Raw genomic sequence first — 23,285 nt, 5'->3', positions numbered from 1 at the left:
TTGAAGTACTGTATTTAATTCTGGGGACTATACCTTGAACACTGCCTTGGCGGAGATGCATTACCGATTCATTGGAATGATATCAGGCAAAAAGGGTTCATTTGAGGTCAGGCTGCATTGTGTAGGGTTGTATTCCCTTCTAAAATTAATTAAAGAGCAATCAAAGTAATTTTATTATTAAATAATTTTCTAGAGTAAATGGTGGGGTGGTGGGAGCGACTATATCTTCTGGGCAATTAACCAAAATAGTTAGACAGTCCAGAACAAGAGACATGACTTTAAAATTAAAGCTAGGCTGATTAGGGATCTGGAGTTTGAATCTGGAACTATCTTTGCCCCCAGAAAGCTAGTGAGGCTAGGTCAATTGAAAATTTCAAAACAAAATTGACAAATGTTAGCCAAGGGTATTCAAGGTTATAGAATCCATGTGGGTATATCAAGATCTAATTGACTCGTGGGAGAAGCTTGAGGGGCTGAATGGCCACCTTAGTTTTGCTGCAAGTGCATAGAATTAAAAAAAACATAAATTTAGATTACCCAATTATTATTTTTTATTTTTCCAATTGAGAGGCAATTTAGCGTGGCCAATCCACCTAACCTGCACTTCTTTGGGTTGTGGGGATGAAACCCACGCAGACATGGGGAGAATGTGCAAACTCCACACGGACAGTGACCCAGGGCCGGGATTCGAACCCGGGTCCTCGGCGCTGCAGTCCCAGTGCGAACCATTGTGCCACATGCTGCCCCAAGTGCATAGAATTACTGACTAAGGCTAAAGATAATTAACCTTCCCAGTGCTTAATTGGAAAAAGTTGTACCACTTGAAAGACCGACGAACAGTCGATAACCGTGATAGTGGAGGGATCAAGGCAGGTATTGGATTTAGAGAGCACATCATTCCACAATTTTTCTGGACAGTTGACAAATGTCATAATACACTCGTGTATATCATGAGATGCAGACAGGCAGTGATTGACACACAGGATAACCAATGAACACACACGACACAGAACAACCAATTACCAGACAGGACACCGCCACTATAATGCCCACAGGGCATTAAGGCTCTCCCCCTCTCACAAGACACGGCTGGGGAGATAGTCACAGTATACAGGCCAATGAACATCATCACCGTGTGATAGAGAGCTAGTCTGGTCAGGCCAGGAAGAGGTTATCAGTTAGGTTAATAAATGAAATGAAATAAAAATCGCTTATTGTCACAAGTAGGCTTCAAATGAAGTTACTGTGAAAAGCCCCTAGTCGCCACATTCCAGCGCCTGTTCGGGGAGGCTGTTATGGGAATTGAACCGTGCTGCTGGCCTGCCTTGGTCTGCTTTAAAAGCCAGCGATTTAGCCCCTTAGTGTGCTAAACAGCCCCTTATAGAGTGTCAACCCACAGCAGATTATGTACAGCAATCAACGGGTTCAATAAAACAGTGTTGGACCATCTCCTGTGTCGGAAGCCTGTTTCTCGTTTTACTGCATCCAGTTGCAGACGATGTTAGACCAACACAGATAACACATAAACAGGTTATTTTCTCTACTACTGATCTTAAACCACCTTTGTTCCCTCGACCCTGACGTCGCCAAACATTTGAAGCACTTCTTTAGCTGGCTAAGCTGTAAATCTCACTCCACTTGCTCACCAAGCCAGATTTTACCTTTGGTTCCCTTGATCTGACCATGAACCCATGTGAGGCTGTAAATAAGAAAATGCGAACTGTAAGAAGTGAGAAGTTCCCTGCAGTAATGGCTCCAAGTGTTAGCCTTTTATCCAGTTGCTAGTTATGAACCAGGGAATCTTTCAAAGACCTATTGATTTTAAAGTGACTTAAAACTGATTCCTGGTTCTCGGCTCCAAATATGGCCAAAGCTCCGTGTGGCCTCGTTATACTTGGTGAAAGTATAATTTCAGAAAGGGTTTCCCCAGCATTGACTTGGAAAGTCTGCTTTGGTTATTAACATAGATTAAATGTAGATGTATAAATGTTCAGCATGAAAAAACCTTCTAAAATACAGTGGTATACCAGGTCACAGGTGTCATAATATCCACTCGTGTGTATAATGAGGTGCAGACAGGCAGTGATTGACATACAGGATGACCAGTAAGCACACAACACAGTGCAGCCAATCACCAGACAGGACACTACCACTATAAAGCCAGAGGGCACAAGGTTTCCCGCTCTCTCTGGACCCAGCCACTGAGACAGTCCGAGTCCACGAGCTAGCAAGTGCAAACCCCTTGCGGTAGCTACTAAGCCTGGTCAGGCTACTACTGGGTCTCCAGTCAGTTCAGTATAGTGTCGACCCACAGCTGAATATATTTATCAGTTCTATTAGTGTTAGACGTCTGTTTCTCGCTTCCCTGCATCAAGTGCAGTCCACATCAAACCAACCTGCCTAACGCATCATTGGTACCAGAGTGATACTGATCTTGACGGACTTACCTCGAGTGAATCAGCTTTGACCAACAAGCAGCCATCCGGTGAACTGGAAAACATCCAGCCTCCTCCGCAGCTCCGCATCTCCGGCAACCTCGGCGCGAATTGGAAGATCTTCAAGCAAAAGTTCCTCTTGTACGTCGAGGCCTTCGACCTCGAAGCAGCATCGGATGCCAGGAAGATTGCGCTATTTCTCCACCGCGGGGGACCACGCCATCGACATCTACAGCTCCCTTACGTTTGCTGAAGACAAAGACAAAACGAAATTCAAAACAGTCCTGCTGAAGTTTGACAGCCACTGCAACATTGAGGTGAATGAGAGCTTTGAGCGGTACGTTTTCCAGCAGAGGCTTCAAGGTAAGGATGAACCTTTTTCAGTCCTTCTTGAACCATCTCCGCCTGTTGTTATCGAGACATGCGTTGTCCATGAGCACGCTAAGAATCGTTACTCCCACATCAGGGCGGCAGAGACTGCAAAGCTGGCCTCCCACGAGGCGGAACGGGTGCAGACCATCGCACAGATGCAGGGCCTGAGCATTGAGGAGAGTGGCCGTTTCGCGTGCTTTTCCCGGGTCCCTGCGCATGCGCGCCACGACCGAGTGGACGAGACCGACAACCCGACTGCGCAGGTGTGTATGTCGATCGACCGCACTGCGCATGCGCAATGGCGCACGGAACGCGCTGACGTCGGCGTCATGATGTGTCCGAATTGTGGCTCCGACCACTTAAAGCGGCAATGTCCAGCAAAAGGATGCCGGTGTCTACAGTGTGGCAAGCTTGGCAACTACGCAGCCCTTTGCAGATCTGCTCCACTGCTCAGCAGCCAGCGGTCCCAGCTGCGCGCAGAAATGTCCGCTCAATACAACAAGGCATACCAGATTCCGATCTCTACAGCCCAACAGACCCTGATGCTGAGTGCCACAAGTCCCCATATCGGGTGGGCATCATAACGACACATGCACTGTCTTCCACCACAACGGCGAAATGCCTCTCGATCCTCGGTGTGGATCCCGACGATGAGTAGTGTCCTCCGTTAACGAGGCTCTCATCCGATTTAAACTGGATACCGGCGCATCGGCAAACCTCATCTCAAAATCCGACCTCGACACCATCTGCACCAGACCAAGCATTCTTCCACCGGCCTGCCAGTTCCTTGACTACAATGGCAATGCCATAGCTGCCAGTGGCCCGTGCCACCTAGGGGTATCCAATAAGGTGATCAAGGCAACACTGCGGTTTGAAATCGTCGGGCCTGACACAGCATCCCTGCTCAGTGCTCGAGCCTGCAAGCTCCTGAACCTGGTTCAGCGAGTCCACACCATGTTGTCATCACCGGCGACGGCCTCACCTGATGGAAACTTCCAAGCTGACATAGATGACATTATCACGCAGTACCACAGCGTATTGGATGGAATGGGCACGCTCCCATACCGATATAAAATCCTGCTCAAGCCGAACGGCACCCCTGTAATTCATGCACCACGCCGGGTGCTGGCACCCCTCGAGGATCGTCTGAAGAAGCAATTGCAAGACCTCCAAGACCAGGGCATCATATCGAAGGTCACAGAGCCAACAAACTGGGTCAGCTCCATGGTCTGCGTAAAGAATCCGTCAGGGGAGCTTCGCATTTGCATTGACCCTAAGGATCTAAACCGCAACATCATGCGGGAGCATTACCCGATACCAAAATGTGAAGAGTTGACCAGCGAGATGGCTCATGCCAAATTCTTTACTAAGCTGGACTCTTCCAAGGGTTTTTGGCAAATACAGCTGGACGCGTCCAGTCGCAAGCTGTGCATGTTCAACACCCCGTTCGGTCGCTACTGCTATAACCGGATGCCTTTTGGTATCATATCTGCCTCCGAAGTATTTCACCGCATCATGGAGCAGATGATGGAGGGCATCGAGGGGGTGCGAGTATACGTTGACGACGTAATTATCTGGTCCACAACGCCCCAGGGACACATCGCTCGCCTCAAGAAGGTATTCCAGTGAATTCATGAACGTAGTCTCAAGCTCAACAGGGCCAAGTGCTCATTTGGTCAATCGGATATTAAGTTCTTGGGTGACCACATCTCTCAGTAGGGCGTGTGGCCAGATGCCGACAAGGTCTCGGCGATCAACGCCATGAAGACCCCGGAGGACAAGAAGGCGGCCCTCCGCTTCCTCGGGATGGTCAACTTCCTTGGGAAATTCATTCCCAATATGGAATCCCACACCACGGCACTCCGCCATCTCGTCAAGAAGTCGACGGAATTCCAGTGGCTGCCCACGCACGAAGAGAAATGGCGTGAGCTGAAAGCAAAGCTCACCACAGCCCCGGTTCTAGCGTCGTTCAACCCAACCAAGGAAACCAAGATATCAACTGATGCATGCCAGGACGGCATTGGGGCGGTGCTCCTTCAGCGGGATGACTCCTCGTCCTGGGCTTCAGTGGCGTATGCCTCCAGGGCCATGACGCCCACTGAGCAACGGTACATTCAGATTGAGAAGGAATGTCTGGGCCTCCTGACAGGGATAGTCACGTTTCACGACTATGTTTACGGCCTGCCAAAATTCACGGTAGAAACGGACCACAGGTCTCTAGTCCACATAATCCAGAAGGATTTAAATGACATGACACCTCGATTACAGCGAATTCTTCTTAAGCTACGCCGCTACGACTTCGAACTTGTCCACACGCCAGGCAAAGAGCTGATTGTTGCAGATGCCCTATCCAGGTCCATTACCACACCGTGTGAACAAAGTGACTTCATCTGCCACAAAGAAGCGCAAGTGCAGTTGTGTGCCACCAACCTCCGGTCTCTGACGAACGGGTGGTCCAAATTCATGAGGAGACGGCCAAGGATCCTCTGCTGCAGCGTGTGATGCAGCAGCTTACCAATGGCAGGCAGAGAGACAATGTCCCCAGTCTACAACGTAAAAGACAACCTGACGGTGGTGGAGGGAATCCTTCTGAAACTCAACAGGATCGTAATTACTCAGAGCATGCGAGCTATGGTGCTGAGCCAACTCCATGAGGGTCACCTTGGGGTCGAGAAATGCCGACGCAGAGCTCTGGAGGCGGTCTTTGGCCGGGCATCAGCCAGGACATTGCCGACACCGTCCTCAACTGCCAGAAGTTTCAACCAGCTAAATCCAAGGAAACGTTGCAATAGCACGAGATCGTGACACCTCCGTGGTCCAAAGTAGGTGTAGACTTTTTCCACGCCAAGGGGCGTGACTACATACTTCTGGTCGACTACTTCTCCAGTTACCCAGAAGTGGTGAAACTGTCTGACCTCGCGTCGAAGGCGGTAATCAAAGCCTGCAAAGAAACGTTCGCCAGGCATGGGATACTGCTCAAGGTAATGAGCGACAATGGTCCATGCTTTTATAGACCGGAATGGTCTGATTTTGCACAGTCCCACAACCTCCGTCAAATAACCTCCAGTCCCCACTACCTGCAGTCAAACGGAAAGGCCAAGAAAGGGGTCCATGTTGTAAAACACTGTGCATAGCTGCAGACTCGGGCTCTGACTTCAACCTGGTGATGCTGGCATACAGGGCAACCCCACTGTCCACTGGGTTGTCTCCAGCGCAGATGCTCATGAATCACACTCTGAGGACCATAGTTCCAGCCATCCATGTTCCAGACCTTGGCCACCTCGTGGTCTTACAGCAAATGCAACAGTCACGGGCCCAACAGAAGGCCACATACGATGCTCATGCCATGGATCTACCTGGGCTGGTCCCAACTGATCATGTTTTGTGTCTAGTTGCCTGAGGGCGGCTGGTCAGCCACAGCTGTTGTGATCAAACAAGTGGACCCAAGATCGTTCCTTGTCCGCATGGCTGATGGCTCCCTGCTACGGCGCAACAGACGGGCACTGCGAAGAGTTCCACGCCCGCTACCTGACCGAAGTGCCCCGCTGCCTACGATGCTTCCTCCGGACATACCCTGCCACGAGGCCACCAATCCTGCCGGCCCTCCATGACCACTGCAATTGCAGCAATCCCGCCTATCCATGTGCATGCGGCTTCTGATCCACCTCTACGGCGATCGACAAGAATTTGTCGCCCACCACTAAGACTTAATCTGTAGACTGAACCGTTGTACCTTTTGTGACTTCATCGATTTTAACCTCTAAATATTGTTTCGTTTGTCATGTATCTGCACTATCAACACCTTCCTATGTGTATACGTTCGTTTAGACACCTTTTGTATATAGTCAGGCATGTGTATGTGTGTGTGTATATATATTATATTTTTTTTTTAAAAAGGGGGAAATGTCATAATATCCACTCGTGTATATAATGAGGTGCAGACAGGCAGTGATTGACACACAGGATGACCAGGAAGCACACAACACAGTGCAGCCAATCACCAGACAGGACACTACCACTATAAAGCCAGAGAGCACTAGGTTTCCCGCTCTCTCGGGATCCAGCCACTGAGACAGTCAGAGTCCACGAGCTAGCAAGTGCAAACACCATGCGGTAGCTAGCAAGTCTGGTCAGTCAGTTCAGTATAGTGTCGACCCACAGCTGAATATGTTTATCAGTTCTATCGTTGAATAAAACAGTGTTGGATCTTCTCCAGTGTTAGACATCCGTTTCTAGCTTCCCTGCATCGAGTGCAGTCCACATCGAATCAACCTGCCTAACACATCAACGGGCTTTTAAAAAAAAAACTTGAATTCATTGATTTATAGAACAGTAGAAAGCGGTAACAACTCTTAAAAAGGATGAGTCTTGGTCCGGTTGTATTCAGATGATCAAATGGAGAGTCCAAATGCAAAGAGCCAAGGAAAAAATATAAAATAATCAAGATATCCTTTAACAAAGAAGTCGGTGTTGGTATATGGCGCGGCCACCCTAATGTTTACTATATGTATCAAACTTCACTTGAATTTTAAAATCAAAATGAAAAATTAAAAAGCCTTGGCTGTGCTAAATGTCCAGTTACCAACTGCTGCAGAATTTTTATTCCACATGTTAATGTAATATTTTGACATTCAAATACATTATTGTGTAACAATTTTATGTATTTTTCAGAGATTTATTCAATATCTCGCATCTAGAAATACTTTGTTCAACCTCAGCAATTTTTTGGATAAAAGTGGGACACATGGTAAGAAATCAACAATTATGTCTGATCAAAAACTACTAATCTTATTTGGGAAATGTTTGTACCTGGAGGTAAATTAGCTTTCATTATTGATATTGTGAGTAGATTACTATTTTTGTAAGTATAGATTTTAATTCATTAATATAATGAGGCTTGCACTGTTGTGAAATCAATTTGAAGATTTAGACTGCACGTGGAACTGTTCTGAGGATCCTGAAATATTATGTTTGCTTTATCTGTTTGCATGAAAACAATAACCAAATTTACCTGTACCAAATAATTATGAAGGTAATAACTGGGACCTACCTTCATAGTGGAACTGAGCTGTTGGTTTATATTTCAAGTGTAGGTGATGTTTGAGTATGCTTTGAAGCCATGCCATTTAAAGTAGAAGATTCTGGGATATATCTGTATCACATCTATTCGGAACCTCTTACTGGTCCTTATTTTGATTGCCTGGTGAAAATTGGGGAGGAGATTAGATAAAATAAATCCAATCACTTGGGCTCTTCTGATCTGCTGACTTCCTGCCATTTTTTAAACATGCTGATAGGAAAGTTTAAAATGCAAACTGATTCCAATGATGATTGGAATGCATTCTGCAGGTTCAGTTCAAGGCCTGAACGCGGAAAAATGACTGCTTCCCGATTAGGTAAAATCAGGAACCAGAAGAGGCCCAACAAGGAAAGCTTAAAACATTTTTTAGATTTCCTGATTAACCGAGAGGAGCAGGAGGACTCCTTCATGCCTTGTAAGGACACCTTGGCCCAGTTTAGCCTTTCACACCACTCCTCTGCCACCACAATCCCAGGCCAGCTAACCAAACACCCTGCTATTCCTCATTGTGCCCATATTGTTTCAGCTTTGTTTCTTTGTTCCACTTCTAGACCTTATCGTTATTAGCTTCTCAATAAAGCAATGATTCAGCCTACAGAAGAGAATGATTACAATTTGTATCTCATTTTTAATTCATACAAGATCACTAATCTTATCCTTACTCCAGTAAGTTGATGGCGGTCAGAACCCACCGCTACCTGCCCGAAATCCCAGGGAATGGTTCAAGGAGGGTTGAGGGAAGGCACTGGTGGAAAATTAGAGTAATAAGACTTGGCTGATCTTATCAGACTTGAGCTCCCAGATTTGTCACTGCCCCGGGCTTCGACCAGTCAATGACCAGCCATCTAGGGAAACTACTTGAAGTGATCAAAATTGGTTTCTAAAGGATCTGGCAATTTGTACGATGAAGTGCTATATATACATTTTGCATGACACTGGCCCAATGCTCCATTTTAAAAAGAGGGGGGAAAGGTCAGTTGTTTTTCTGCAGCTGTCAAGTGACATCACTTTGTGAGTCATCATAGATATTTAATTTGAAATAATATGAAGAATATGATTCTGGTTGCATCAGCTGCAGCTGTAATCTGTCCGATGCTTGTCCATTACTCTTGACTATTCTGTGGAAAATTTTCCAAATATTGATCTCTGCATTAGCTCCAATTAGTTTGCATCAGATGCTATTTGCAGTCCAGAAAATTATGCTATCTTGCAATATACCATTTGAGGCAAAGGTTGAAGGTACTGGCCTTGATGGCAGATTGCACTATAAAAATGTCAATCATTATGGCACAGAAGGAGGCCATGCTGCCCATTTCAAGCCAGCTTTCAGTAGAGAAATCCAATCAATTCCATTCCTCCATCTCTAGCCATAGCCGTACAAATTTATTCCCTTCATATGCCCAGTTAGTGTTCTTTTGAAATCATGGGCATCACGGTAGCAATGGTGTTAGCACAGTTGCTTCACAGCTCCAGGGTCCCAGGTTCGATTCCCGGCTTGGGTCACTGTCTGTGCGGAATCTGCACGTTCTCCCCGTGTCTGCGTTGGTTTCCTCCAGGTGCTCCGGTTTCCTCCCACAGTCCAGAGATGTGCAGGTTGGGTGGATTGGCCATGATAAATTGCCCTTAGTGTCCAAAAAGGTTGGGTGGGGTTACTGTGTTACAGGGGGTAGGGTGAAGGTGTGAGCTTGGGTAGGGTGCTCTTTCTAAAGGGCTGGTGCAGACTCGATAGGCCGAATGACCTCCTTCTGCGCTGTAAATTCTATGATAATTCTATGTCTCCTTCAACTCCATTTACATCCACCAAATACAGGATGTTGCTGTGGGTACCCAGTTATGTCTGCCTTTTTGTTGGACACAGTGGTTAAGCACAGTTATTTCACAGCTCCAGGGTCCCAGGTTCAATTCCCGGCTTGGGTCACGGTCTGGCAGAGGCTGCATATTCTCCCCATGTCTGTGTGGGTTTCCTCCGGGTGCTCCAGTTTCTTTCCACAGTCCAAAGATGTGCGGATTAGGTGGATTGGCCATGCTAAATTGCCCTTGGTGACCAAAAAGGTAAAGTGGGGTTACTGGAATAGGGTGGTGGTGTGGGCTTGAGTAGGGCGCTCTTTCCAAGGGCCGGTGCAGACTGGATGGGCCAAGTGCCCTCCTGCACTGTAAAGTCTATGAATTATTGCTATCCTAGTCTGGTGGGAGAGGGGGGTTGCTTCCCTCATCCTTTACATTGTCTGGTGGCTGAGGCGTCACTTTTTAAAACATTTAACATTTTTTTCCCTAAAAACTGGACAAAGGATTAAAATTACAGAAGTCGTGACTGTCTGATTTGCCATAAATTAATTTTTTGGCACGTAGAATAGCCACAACCTTGCTATCTGTAAGGACGTGCTGATGCCATTTGTGACTGCAGAGATCAAATCCCCCATGATTTGATGCAAATGTCATTTACCATTCTGAGGCCAATATGACCCAGAAACCTCTGTTGAACTAATGGTTGAAACTTTAACCATCTCAAGAATCCAGACCAGGAATATACATCCTTTGTATTCAAAGCAAGGTGGAGAATTGGGACTGGTGTCACATGGCACCTACTGCATGCATCCCCAAACTAAGCTGCTAGCACATTCAATATTGCCTTGTGAAACTGACTCCCCTCCCACCCTGAATGGCGGCGGAAAATTATACAACTTGCTGGAAGAAGAGGCTCCACAAACATCCCCATCCTCCATGATGGAGGAGCCCAGCACTTCAGTGCAAAAGATGAGGCTTGATGAGGAGAAGATGAGGAATTCTCAACAATCTTTCACCAAAAGTGTTGATTTGATATCTATCTCTGCCTACAAAGGTCCTCGGCATTACAGATTTAGACTTCAGTCAATTCAGTTCACTCTACATGATATCAAGAAACGGCTGACGGCACTGAATACTGCAAAGAAAATGGGCCCTGATAATATTCCGGCAATAGTACTTGTGCTCCAGAACCTGCCCGTAGGCAAGCTGTTCCAGTGCAGCTGTAACTCTTTCATCTGTCTGGCAATGAAAAATTAAATGAAATGAAAATCGCTTATTGTCACAAGTAGGCTTCAAATGAAGTTATTGTGAAAAGCCCCTAGTCCCCAGATTCCGCCACCTGCTCGGGGAGGCTGGTACGGGAATTGAACCGTGCTGCTGGCCTGCATTGGTCTTCTTTCCAAAGCCGGCGATTTAGCCCTAAACTGTGCTAAACAACCCCTATGTGGAAAGTTGTCCAGGTATTTCCTGTACACTAAAAGCAGGACAAACCCAACCTGGTCAATTACCGCCCTATCAGTCTACTCTCGATCATCATGATGGAATAAGTCATCAATACCATTACCAAGTGGCATTTACTCAGCAATAACCTACTCACGGGGCTGGTTTAGCTCACTCGGCTAAATCTCTGGCTTTTAAAGCAGGCCAGCAGCATGGTTCGATTCCCGTACCAGCCTCCCCAGACAGGCGCCGGAATGTGGCGACTAGGGGCTTTTCGCAGTAACTTCATTGAAGACTACTCGTGACAATAAGCGATTTTCATTTCATTCATTTTTCATTTGGGTTCCGCGAGGGTCACTAGGCTCCTGACCTCCTTACAGACTTGCTTCAAAAATGGACAAAAGAGCTGATCTCCACCGGCGAGATGAGTGACCAGCATTGACATCAATACAGTATTTGACAATGTGGCATCAAGGAGCACTAGCAAAACTGGACTGTTTCAGCGTCTGAGGCGTCTCGAATGGTGCAGTCATCAGCTTGTGCAGTCATCAGTGAACATCCCTACTTCTGAGCTTATGATGGGAGGGAAGGTCATTGATGAAGCAGCTGAAGATGGTTGGGCCTCAGTCACTGCCCTGAGGAGCTCCTGCAGTGATCGGGGGAAAAAACTCCACTGGTTGGAATCATATCCGGCACAAAGGAAGATGGTTATGGACGTCAATCATCTCTACTCCAGGACATCACTGCATGTCTCTAAAGACCTGCTAATGATTCTGACTGCAAAGATCAAACGCCCAGGTCTTGGTGCAAAGGTCTTTTACAGCCCCCCCGCCCCCCTGCCATTTTGGAGGCAGCACCAAAAAAAAAGGATTCTATCCAGGTTTTTGAAACCTGGCTTCCCACCTACAATGTTTCCTACTGGAACATTTGAACTTCTGTACCAGTGCCTACAAGATGAATTCATCTCTACGGGTCCAACTCATCGTGGAAGTCATCTCTGCTGGAAAGGTGAATTATATGGCATCAATCTATAGCATGCCAACTGTGAAAGAATACACTATTGGAAATTGATTCTGGATTCGTGTGAAACAATGCTTATTTTGTCCGTGGTCTTTGCCCTGTACCCCTTTATCTTCTCCATCCCATCTTTAATGTATGAAAGGATGCCATGTTGTGACCCTCCGCCTCGTATTTGAGTGTGTGCAAATGAATCATTCCGTTTAATTCTTCCTATCTCTAGTTTGCTGTGAGGCTATTGCTAGAGCATTGGATGACGTACGAACTGAGGGGTTGGGAAAATACGCCACCATATATAATCGGGAAAATCAAAAACACCTTTCTCTTTATCGCTGGGTAGGGAGAGGAAACATCAGGGCTGTTATGTATTAACACCACCCCCCCCCCCCCGGCCTCCTGCCCATAGCAGTATGTTGACTATATTGGTGCCGCCTCCAGTCCTTGCCATGAACTGGAAAATTTCATTCGCTTTAATCTTTGATTTGATTTATTGTCACATGTATCGAAGTAAAGTGAAAAGTATTTTTCTGCAGCCGAGGAACATACACAGTATGTACATAGTAGACACAAGAATAATACATAAATACATAGAAGATAGGAGCAGGAGGCGGCCTTTTGACCCTTTGAGCCTGCTTCGCCATTCATCATGATCGTGGCTGATCATCCAACTCAATAGCCTAATCCTGCTTTCTCCCCATAGCCTTTGATCCCATTCTCCAGCCGCCTCTTGAATATATTCAAAGTTTTTTAGCATCAACTATGTCCTGTGGTAATGAATTCCACAGGCTCATCACTTTTTTTGTGTGAAGAAATGTCTCCTTATCTCTGTCTGAAATGGTTTACCCTGAATCCTCAGGCTGTGACCCCTGGTTCTGGACACACCCATCATTGATATCATCTTCCCTGCATCTACCCTGTCTAGTCCTGTTAGAATTTTATAAGTCTCTATGAGATCCCCCCCCCCCCCCCCCCCTCATTCCTCTGAACTCCAGTGAGAACAATCCCAACTCAGTCAATCTCTTATCGTATGACAGTCCCGCCATCCCTGGAATCAGTCTGGTAAACCTTCGCTCCCTCAAGAGCAAGAACATCTACCTCGGAGAAGGAGACCAAAACTGCACACAATATTCTAGGGGTGGCCTAACCAAGGCCCTGTACAATTGCAGCAACACATCCTTGCTTCTATATTCGAAACCTCTTGCAATGAAAACCAACATACCATTAGCCTTCTTTACCACCTGCTGCACCTGCATTCTTACCTTCAGCGAATGGTGCACAAGGACACCCAGATCCCGCTGCACACTCCTCCCATAAATTTACAACCATTCAACCATCTGCCTTCCTGTTTTTGCTTCCAAAATGAATAACCTCTCACTTCTCCAAATTATACTGCATCTGCCATTGATTTGCCCACTCACCCAACCTGTCCAGATCAGGCTGTAGGATCCCTGCATCCTCGTCACAATTCACCCTCCCACCTAACTTGGTATCATCTGCAAACTTTGAGTTATTACATTTTGTTCCCTCGTCCAAATCATTAATATATATTGTGAATAGCTGGGGTCGCAGCACCAATCCCTGTAGCACCCCACTGGTTACTGCCTGCCAATTTGAAAAGGACCCATTAATCCCTACTCTTTGTTTCCTCTCTGCCAACCAGTTTTCTATCCACCTCAATACATTTCCCCCAATCCCATGCGCTTTAATTTTGCAAAATAATCTCTTATGCGGGACTTTGTCAAACGCCTTCTGAAAGTCCAAATATACCACATCGACTGGCTCCCCCTTGTCAATTGTACTGGTTACCTCTTCAAAGAATTCCAACAGATTTGTCAAGCGTGATTTTCCCTTCATAAATCCATGCTGACTCTGACTGATCCTGCCACTGCTTTCTAAATGTTCCGCTAAAAAGTCCTTGATAATGGATTCAAGCATTTTCCCCACTACCGTTTGTGGGCTTACTGGTCTATAATTCCTGCTTCCCTGCTTTCTCGCTATCTCCCTTTTTGAATATCGGAGTGACGTGAGCTACCCTCCAATCTGCAGGGACAGTTCCAGAGTCTATAGAATCCTGGAAGATGACCACTGTGCATCCACTATTTCCAGAGCCACCTCCTTAAGCACTCTGGAATGCAGGTTCTCGGGGCCCTGGGGATTTATCCGCCTTCAATCCCATCAGTTTTCCCAGCATAATTTTGCTACAAATGTTGATCTCCCTCAGTTTTTTCCTCTCAATAAACCTTTCATTCTCCAACATTTCTGGGATCTGATTCATGTCCTCATTTGTGAATACAAAACCAAAGTATGTATTCAATTGCTCAGCCATTTCTTTGTCCCTTATTATGCATTCCCCTGTTTCTGTCTGTAGTGGGCCTACATTTCCCTTTACCAATCTATTTCTCTTCACATATCTGTAGGAACTCTTGGTGTCAGTCTTTATGCTCCCTGAAAGCTTCTTTTCGTACTGTACTTTCCCCTTCTTAATCAATCCCTTCGTCCTTCTTTGCTGAATTCTAAACTGCTCCAAATCATCTGTCCTATTATTTTTCTTGGCCAATCTGTATGTTTCTTCCTTGTATCGGATACTATTTCTAATTTTCTTTGTAAGCCACGGATTGGCATTCTTACCCCCTTTGTTTTTGTGCCAGGCAGGAATGAACAGTTGCTGTAGTTCCACCATGTGTTCCTTGAATGTTTGCCATTGTCTATCCACTGTCATCCCTTTAAGTAACTCTCCCCAATCCATCAAGGCCAACTCATGCCTCATAGCCTCATAGTTTCCTTTATTAAGATTCAGCACCCTAGTCTGCGAATCAACGACTTCACTTTCCATCTTGATAAAAAATTATATCATGTGAAAGTCGCTCATCCCCAAGGGGTCCCGTTCAGCCAGGTTGGCAATGATTCCCTTCTCATTACACAGTACCCAGTCTAAGATGGCCTGCTGTCTAGTTGGTTCCTCCACATATTGGTCAAGAAAACCACCCTGTATACACTCAAGGAATTCCTCCTCTACGGCATTGTGGCAAATTTGAGTTACCCAATCTATGTGAAGATTAAAATCACCCATGATCACTGATATTCCCTTATTACATGCATTTCTAATTTCTTTTTAATGCTATTCCCAACTTCACTAGTGCAGTTTGGGGGTCTATATGTGACACCAATTAATGTTTTTTGTCCCGTGGTCTTTCTCAACTTTACCCATTCAGATTTCACATTGTCAGAGCCAATATCCTTTCTCACTATTGTGTTAATTGCCTCTTTAACCAGCAGTGCCATGGCACCACCTTTTTATTTTATGCCTGTCCTTCCTAAATACTGAGAACCCTAGGACATTCAATTCCCATCCCTATTCACCCTGCAGCCATGTCTCCGTAATCCCAATTATATCATACCCATTTATATCTATCTGGGGGCTTTGAGTCCCTCCATGCTAATAGTATCAGTCTCCGGGCTACAAGGCTAGAACATCTGCCTCTTTCTCCTCCTGAATTCCCGGACACCCCGAAAATCATCACCTCTGGACTCAGCGCCACCCTTGTTTTTAACACCGTGGGCATGACGTCCGCAAACCCCTGCCAAAATCTCCTAAACTTTGGACATGTCCAAAACATGTGGACATGGTTTGCTTGTCCTCCACCCCAAAGAATCTGCTCATCTGGGCCACTGTCATGTGAGCCCGGTGAACAACCTTAAATTGTATCAGGCTGATAAAAGCAAATTACAAGTAATAAAAGCAAATTACTGCGGATGCTGGAATCTGAAACGAAAGAGAAAATGCTGGAAAATCTCAACAAATCTGGCAGCATCTGTAGGGAGAGAAAAGAGCTAACGTTTCGAGTCCAATGACTCTGTCAGCTTTCGTAATTCAAATTTGTCCGTTCTTTCGGACCCCTCCGGGATCCCGACGATTCTTGGGTTCTGCCGGCGGGACCTATTTTCTAGGTCCTCCACCTTCTCCAGGAGCTTCTTCTGCTGGTCCCTCAGCATCCCCACCTCCAGCTCCACCGCAGTCTGATGTTCCTCCTGCTCCGCCAGGGCCTTCTCCACCTTCTGGATCACCCGATCCTGGGCGTCCAATCTATGCTCTAACCGCTCAATCGACTCTTATCGGATCCAAGCAGTCCTGTTTCTGCATAGCAAAGCCTTCCTGAATGATTTGCATCAGCTGCTCCATAGACTGCTGAGCCGACAAGCCAGAGGTCTGAACCTCTGCCATGCTGTCTTCTGTTGCAGCTACAGCCCAAGCCTTCTCTATCTTTTTTTTTTCTGCCCTTACGAACACTTCTACTCCTTCTCTCCATGCACTGAAGTGGGAATTCAGTAAACAATTGCCACTGACGTCCGTTTTACAATTCAAGTCCAGTAGAAAAATGGGGGAAAGATCCAAAAGTCTGACCAGAGCGGGTGCCACCAAATGTGCGACTTACTCCTTCATAGCCGCCACCGGACGATCCACCTATCACTTTTCTACCGTTTGCTTTTGTCCTTGCTCTTTTTCTGACTCCTTGTGTAGGTACCTATCCCCCTGGCATATTAGTTTAAACCCTCCCCAACCGCTCTAGCAAATGATGCCCGTAGGACATCAGTTCCAGTCCTGCCCAGGTGTAACCCATCCCGTTTGTACAGGTCCCACCTCCCCCAGAACCAGTCCCAATGTCCCAGGAATTTGAAACCCTCTCCCTGACACCATTTCTTCAGCCATGTATTCATCCTATATATCCTATCATTTCTATTGTGACTAGCACGTGGCACAGGTAGCAATCCTGAGATTACTTCCTTCGAGGTCTGATTTCTAAACTTCCTTTCTAGCTCCCTGTATTCTGCTTTTAAGACTGCATCCCTTTCTTTTACCTATGTCGTTTGAACTGATGTGTACCACGACTACTGGCTGTTCACCCTCTCCCTCCGAGACATCCTTGACCCCAGTACCAGGGAGGCAACATACCATCCTGGAGTCTCGTTTGCGGCCACAGAAACTCCCTTACAGCTGAATCCCCTATAACTATTGCACTGTCACACTTATTACTCCTCCCCTCTGCAGCAGAACCAACCGTGGTGCCACGAGTTTGGCTGTTGCTGTTTTCCCCTGAGGCCATTCCCCTCAATAGTATCCAAAATGGTATATCTGTTCTGCTCGCTCTCTTGCTCTGTCTGGTAGTCACCCATTCCCTTCCTGCCTGCGGAGTCTGAGCCTTTGGTGTGACAATTTACAACTTTTGGACTCAACATAGGAGTTCAAAGAATGCTCAAAGTTGTTCAGAAGTTGAAGGATGGTTTATTGTGCTCCACAATAAATTACTTTGTTGGCTTTTACTTACAGAATGGCACTTGTGAATATACTGCTTTTCTATGCTCTGCAACTATGCCCAAATACAAGCAGCCCTGAGCTCAACTTCCGGCCTGTCCTGCTTCTTTGCTCCTCCGGCCAAAGTGAGCGAGGGCGGGCCTTCGGCGTCACTCTTATATCTCCCCGCGCTGCCCCCTGGTGATACTTCCATTTCCCATCAGCCCCTTCTGTACACACTCAGGCGAGGATCACTACATCCCCCCCTTTTCACTTTTTCTTTGTTGCAGAGCTATAACTAAACACATATTTAAACAGTTAGGTTTATATACAAAGACAAGGCAGAGCAATGAAATTGTCAGTCCATGTTCATAGGTTCAGACGGGTGGATGCACGTCTGATCTGGGTAGACCTCCTGAGTGGGCATGGAGATCCAGGGTCTTTTATGTCCATTTGGACACCTGTTGCTGGAGTTCAGGATGTTGCATGACAGCGTCCTGCAGATCTAGTGTTGGAAATACCTGTCGACGAGGTGTAACTTTTAGAAGGTCTCTGCGATTTCGTCGAAACATTGTTCCATCGTCAGACTGCACAATGTAGGATCGTGGCGATATTTGGCGGAGAACCGTCGCCATTTTAGACCAGCCCCCAGCCGTGTGTCGCAACCTCACCGTATCGTTGATTGCCAACGGATGCAGTACTTTTGCCTGCTGGTCATAGTGCTGCTTTTGCACTTGACTTTGGTGACGCATCTTATCCAGGACAGGCGAGTGATCGGGATTGGTGAATTGTAGTGCCGGTAACGTTGTCCGCACATCTCTGTTGAAGAGCATTTGAGCCGGTGATAGTCCAGAGCTCAAAGGTGACGATCGGTATGACAAGAAGGCCAAGTGTATGTCGGACTTTGAGTCCGCAGCCTTGCTGATTAGTTGTTTGATTATGTGGACACCTTTCTCCACCCTGCCATTCAATTGCGGAAAGTGTGGACTCGACGTGACATGCTTGAAGTTGTAGTTCTTGGCGAAGTCCATCCACTCCCAGCTGGCAAAACAAGGACCATTGTCGGACATGACCGTCCGTGGGATGCCATGCCTGGAGAAGGTTTCTTTGCAGGCTTTGATGACTGATGCCGCTGTAAGATCCGGGAGTTTCAGTACTTCTGGAAAGTTGGAGTAGTAGTCGATGAGCAGAACATAGTTGCGGCCCATGGCGTGGAACAAGTCAATGCCAACTTTGTCCCAAGGTGACGTGGCCATGTCATGCTGCTGCAGTGGCTCCTTGCATTGTGCCGGTCGATGTCTTTGACACGTGTCACAGGTGAGCACCATGTTTGTTATGTCCTCGTTTATCCCTGGCCAGTAAACGGATTGTCGTGCTCTCCTTTTGCACTTTTCGGTACCAAGGTGCCCCTCGTGAATCCTGTGGAGCATGTCCGCCCGGAGCGCCAGTGGGATGACGATTCTGTCATTCCGCAGTATAATGCCATCGACCACGGACAGTTCAGTCCTGACGTTTTGGAACTGTGGGCACCGCCCATTTGGCCAGCCATGCTGAAGATTGTGTATGACTTGAAGGAGGGTGGCGTCCTCCTGTGTCGCCTGACGAATTTGCTGCAGCCTCTCGTCCGTTGCTGGGAGTGTCTCCTTGCACCACTGTGCATGAGCTTCCACATCATTGATGGAAGCCAGTGGTGGGTTGTCAGCGTCCATGGCTCGTGATAATGTGTCAGCTATTACAAGGCCCTTGCCAGGGGTGTAGACCAGCGTGAAGTCGTACCTCTGCAACTTCATCATCATGCGTTGTAGGCGCGGTGTCATATCATTTAGATCTTTGTCGATGATGTTTACCAGCGGCCTATGATCAGTTTCCATGAGAAACGTGGGGAGCCCGTACACATAGTGGTGGAATTTGGTCACGCCTGTGATCAGCCCTAGGCACTCCTTCTCTATCTGTGCGTACCTGCACTCTGTGGCGGTCATCGCTCGTGAAGCGTAAGCCACTGGGACCCAGTCCGACTGGTCATTCTGTTGCAGTAGCACAGCACCAATTCCATGTTGACTGGCGTCGGTGGAGACCTTTGTAGGTTTTGCCGGGTCAAACAATGTGAGCGTTGGAGCTGCCATCAATTGGTGTCTCAGATCATTCCATTCATCTTGGTGATCTTGGGTCCAGGCAAACTCCGTGTCCTTCCTTGTCACTTTCCTTAACTCCGTCGTCCGTGCTGCTAGGTTCGGTATGAATTGGCGAGGAAGTTGATGAATCCCAGGAATCTTAGCACCGCTTTCTTGTCATGTGGTCTCTGCATGCTCTGAATTGCGGCGATCTTCTCAGCGTCCGGCTTCACCCCGTGCTCTGATATTGTGCCGCCCAGGATCCATCTGGCTATTTAACTCTGTGGTATGATTTTGGAGATCTGATGTGTTTTTCCATTGCCAACAGCTGAATCTTTAATGATCAAGTTAATCTAGGGGGACAAAAATGCTGTTCCATGGGGCAAAATAATAGGTCAGCGGAGTAAGGGGGGGGTAGAAATAGCATTCGCCTCCAGCCATAAAGCGCTGAGAGGAAAGGCAGCTCCATCAGTCAGTCCAGGCAGCACCACAGAGGTTTCTGTGGCAACTGGGATTACAGGAGAAGAGGATCATCGAGGCCCACAGATCCCCAGAGCAGATATGTCCCTGGCCTTGGGATGGGAGGGTAGGGTAGGTTAGGTAGGGGGGCTGGGTGAGTAAGAAGGTGAGCTTAAGGGAAGGAGTGTGTGTGGGTGGGTGGGTGGGGGGGGGGGGGGGGGGGTTCAGTTTAAGGGAAGCTACCCTGCAATTGACCAAGGGCAGACCACTAAACATTTAACATTTAAATTTTTTAAGAATAGACTTCCTACCCCTGTCCTGATGCCGATGTCAAATGTTTTATGGCATCAATTATCAAGGTCAATTGGCTTGATAATTAGCCTAACTGACCCTCAATTGTCCATTTAAATATGGCAGCTGAGCTGCCAATTTCGGCAGCCATGCCCCCTCCCTAGTGGAGCGAGGATAGAAAACACTGGTGGAAGTGATAATATGCTTCCTCGTGGCAGCTATCGAGTCAGGTACAGGAATTATTATTGCATGTAACAAGAGTAATACAGTAGGCATAGTACACTAGACAAACCAAATTTGCAGTAATAATGTGGAAGACAAGTTTTGGATTGCATTCAAAATTGCTTTTTAGATCCTTTTGTTGAGGAAGTAACGAGGGACTTGACTATTTTAGATCCAGTATTCTGCAGTGTGGCCGGATTAATTTAGAACATTGCAATAAAGGAACCTCTGGAGAAGTAATCAATTTTCTATTGAGTTTGCATGTGATTGAGTTAAATACAAAACTGGGGTTTTCAATCGGAACAAAACAAATATTTAGGTATAAAGGGTTAAATGTCTAAAGTAGATTGGGAAATCAGATTAAAGAGATTGATAGATGAGGAATTAATTAAACGACCAACAGGACTATCAATGGGAGGGCCACACCATTTGGCTCCACCAGGATGTGGGAGCAGAGCTGGCAAAGAGGCGTGCAGCATTCAACAAGGCCAAGGTCACACTGTAGAGGCACAACATTTGTTTTGGTGTGGGGTACCCTGCGCGCCTCAGTAATTTACAAATCGAAAGATTACTATTCAGATACACCAGAGGGGCAGAGGCATCTGTGCAGAAGCCTGGACTGGGGTCAAGCTGAGCTAACTATGAACTGTATCTGTTGTGAGATCTCTATTTTGGGGGTGGGCATAGGATATTTGGGATTTGTTGGGGTGCTTAAGAACATAAGAATAAGAATATAAGAACTAGGAGCAGGAGTAGGCCATCTGGCCCCTCGAGCCTGCTCCGCCATTCAATGAGATCATGGCTGATCTTTTGTGGATTCAGCTCCACTTTCCGGCCTGAACACCATAACCCTTAATCCCTTTATTCTTCAAAAAACTATCTATCTTTACCTTAAAAACATGTAATGAAGGAGCCTCAACTGCTTCACTGGGCAAGGAATTCCATAGATTCACAACCCTTTGGGTGAAGAAGTTCCTCCTAAACTCAGTCCTAAATCTACTTCCCCTTATTTTGAGGCTATGTCCCCTAGTTCTGCTTTCACCCGCCAGTGGAAACAACCTGCCCACATCTATCCTGTCTATTCCCTTCATAATTTTAAACGTTTCTATAAGATCCCCCCTCATCCTTCTTAATTCCAACGAGTACAGTCCCAGTCTACTTAACCTCTCCTCATAATCCAACCCCTTCAGCTCTGGGATTAACCTAGTGAATCTCCTCTGCACACCCTCCAGTGCCAGTGCATCCTTTCTCAAGTAAGGAGACCAAAACTGAACACACTACTCCAGGTGTGGCCTCACTAACACCTTATACAATTGCAACATAACCTCCCTAGTCTTAAACTCCATCCCTCTAGCAATGAAGGACAAAATTACATTTGCCTTCTTAATCACCTGTTGCACCTGTAAACCAACTTTCTGTGACTCATGTACCAGCACACCCAGGACTCTCTGCACAGCGGCATGCTTTAATATTTTATCGTTTAAATAATAATCCCGTTTGCTGTTATTCCTACCAAAATGGATAACCTCACATTTGTCAACATTGTATTCCATCTGCCAGACCCTAGCCCATTCACTTAACCTATCCAAATCCCTCTGCAGACTTCCAGTATCCTCTGCACTTTTCGCTTTACCACTCATCTTCGTGTAATCTGCAAACTTGGACACATTGCCCTTGGTCCCCAACTCCAAATCATCTATGTAAATTGTGAACAATTGTGGGCCCAACACTGATCCCTGAGGGACACCACTAGTTATTGATTGCCAACCAGAGAAACACCCATTAATCCCCACTCTTTGCTTTCTATGAATTAACCAATCCTCTATCCATGCTACTACTTTACCCTAAATGCCATGCATCTTTATCTTATGCAGCAACCTTTTATGTGGCACCTTGTCAAAGGCTTTCTGGAAATCCAGATATACCACATCCATTGGCTCCCCGTTATCTACTGCACTGGTAATGTACTCAAAAAATTCCACTAAATTAGTTAGGCACGACCTGCCCTTTATGAACCCATGCTGCGTCTGCCCAATGGGACAATTTCTATCCAGATGCCTCGCTATTTCTTCCTTGATGACAGATTCCAGCATCTTCCCTACTACCAAAGTTAAGCTCACTGGCCTATAATTTCCCGCTCTCTGCCTACCTCCTTTTTCAAACAGTGGTGTCACGTTTGCTAATTTCCAATCCACCGGGACCACCCCAGAGTCTAGTGAATTTTGGTAAATCATCATTAGTGCATCTGCAATTTCCCTAGCCATCTCTTTTAGCACTCTGGGATGCATTCCATCAGGGCCAGGAGACTTGTCTACCTTTAGCCCCATTAGCTTGCCCATCGCTACCTCCTTAGTGATAACAATCCTCTCAAGGTCCTCACCTGTCATAGTCTCATTTCTATCAGTCGCTGGTATGCTATTTGTGTCTTCCACTGTGAAGACCGACCCAAAAAACCTGTTCAGTTCCTCAGCCATTTCCTCATCTCCCATTATTAAAACTCCCTTCTCATCCTCTAAAGGACCAATATTTACCGTAGCCACTCTTTTTTGTTTTATATATTTGTAAAAACTTTTACTGTCTGTTTTTATATTCTGAGCAAGTTTACTCTCATACTCTATCTTACTCTTCTTTATAGCTTTTTTAGTAGCTTTCTGTTGCCCCCTAAAGATTTCCCAGTCCTCTAGTCTCCCAGCAATCTTTGCCACTTTATATGCTTTTTCCTTCAATTTGATACTGTCCCTTATTTCCTTAGATATCCACGGTCGATTTTCCCTCTTTCTACC

The 23,285-nt window shown here is 46.4% G+C and overlaps 1 protein-coding gene across 29 annotated transcripts in view; it reads left to right on the top strand.

The window, feature by feature from the left end:
- Positions 1-23,285, top strand: part of snap91a (synaptosome associated protein 91a) — a 329,189-nt gene that overhangs the window by 107,461 nt on the left and 198,443 nt on the right. For all 29 annotated transcript variants that reach the window (XR_005460942.1, XM_038799504.1, XM_038799494.1 and 26 more), the window contains one exon: positions 7,479-7,554. Coding sequence is in view for 28 of the 29 variants with exons in the window: in XM_038799504.1 (XP_038655432.1) it covers positions 7,479-7,554 (76 nt within the window). In the remaining variant the exon portion in view is untranslated. The remainder of the gene's footprint in view (positions 1-7,478; positions 7,555-23,285) is intronic.

This window comes from Scyliorhinus canicula, chromosome 6 (assembly GCF_902713615.1).
Source record: "Scyliorhinus canicula chromosome 6, sScyCan1.1, whole genome shotgun sequence".
Classification (NCBI taxonomy): Eukaryota; Metazoa; Chordata; class Chondrichthyes; order Carcharhiniformes; family Scyliorhinidae; genus Scyliorhinus; species Scyliorhinus canicula.
The sequence above is the reverse complement of the archived record's forward strand: the minus strand, read 5'-3'. Positions and strand labels throughout refer to the sequence as shown.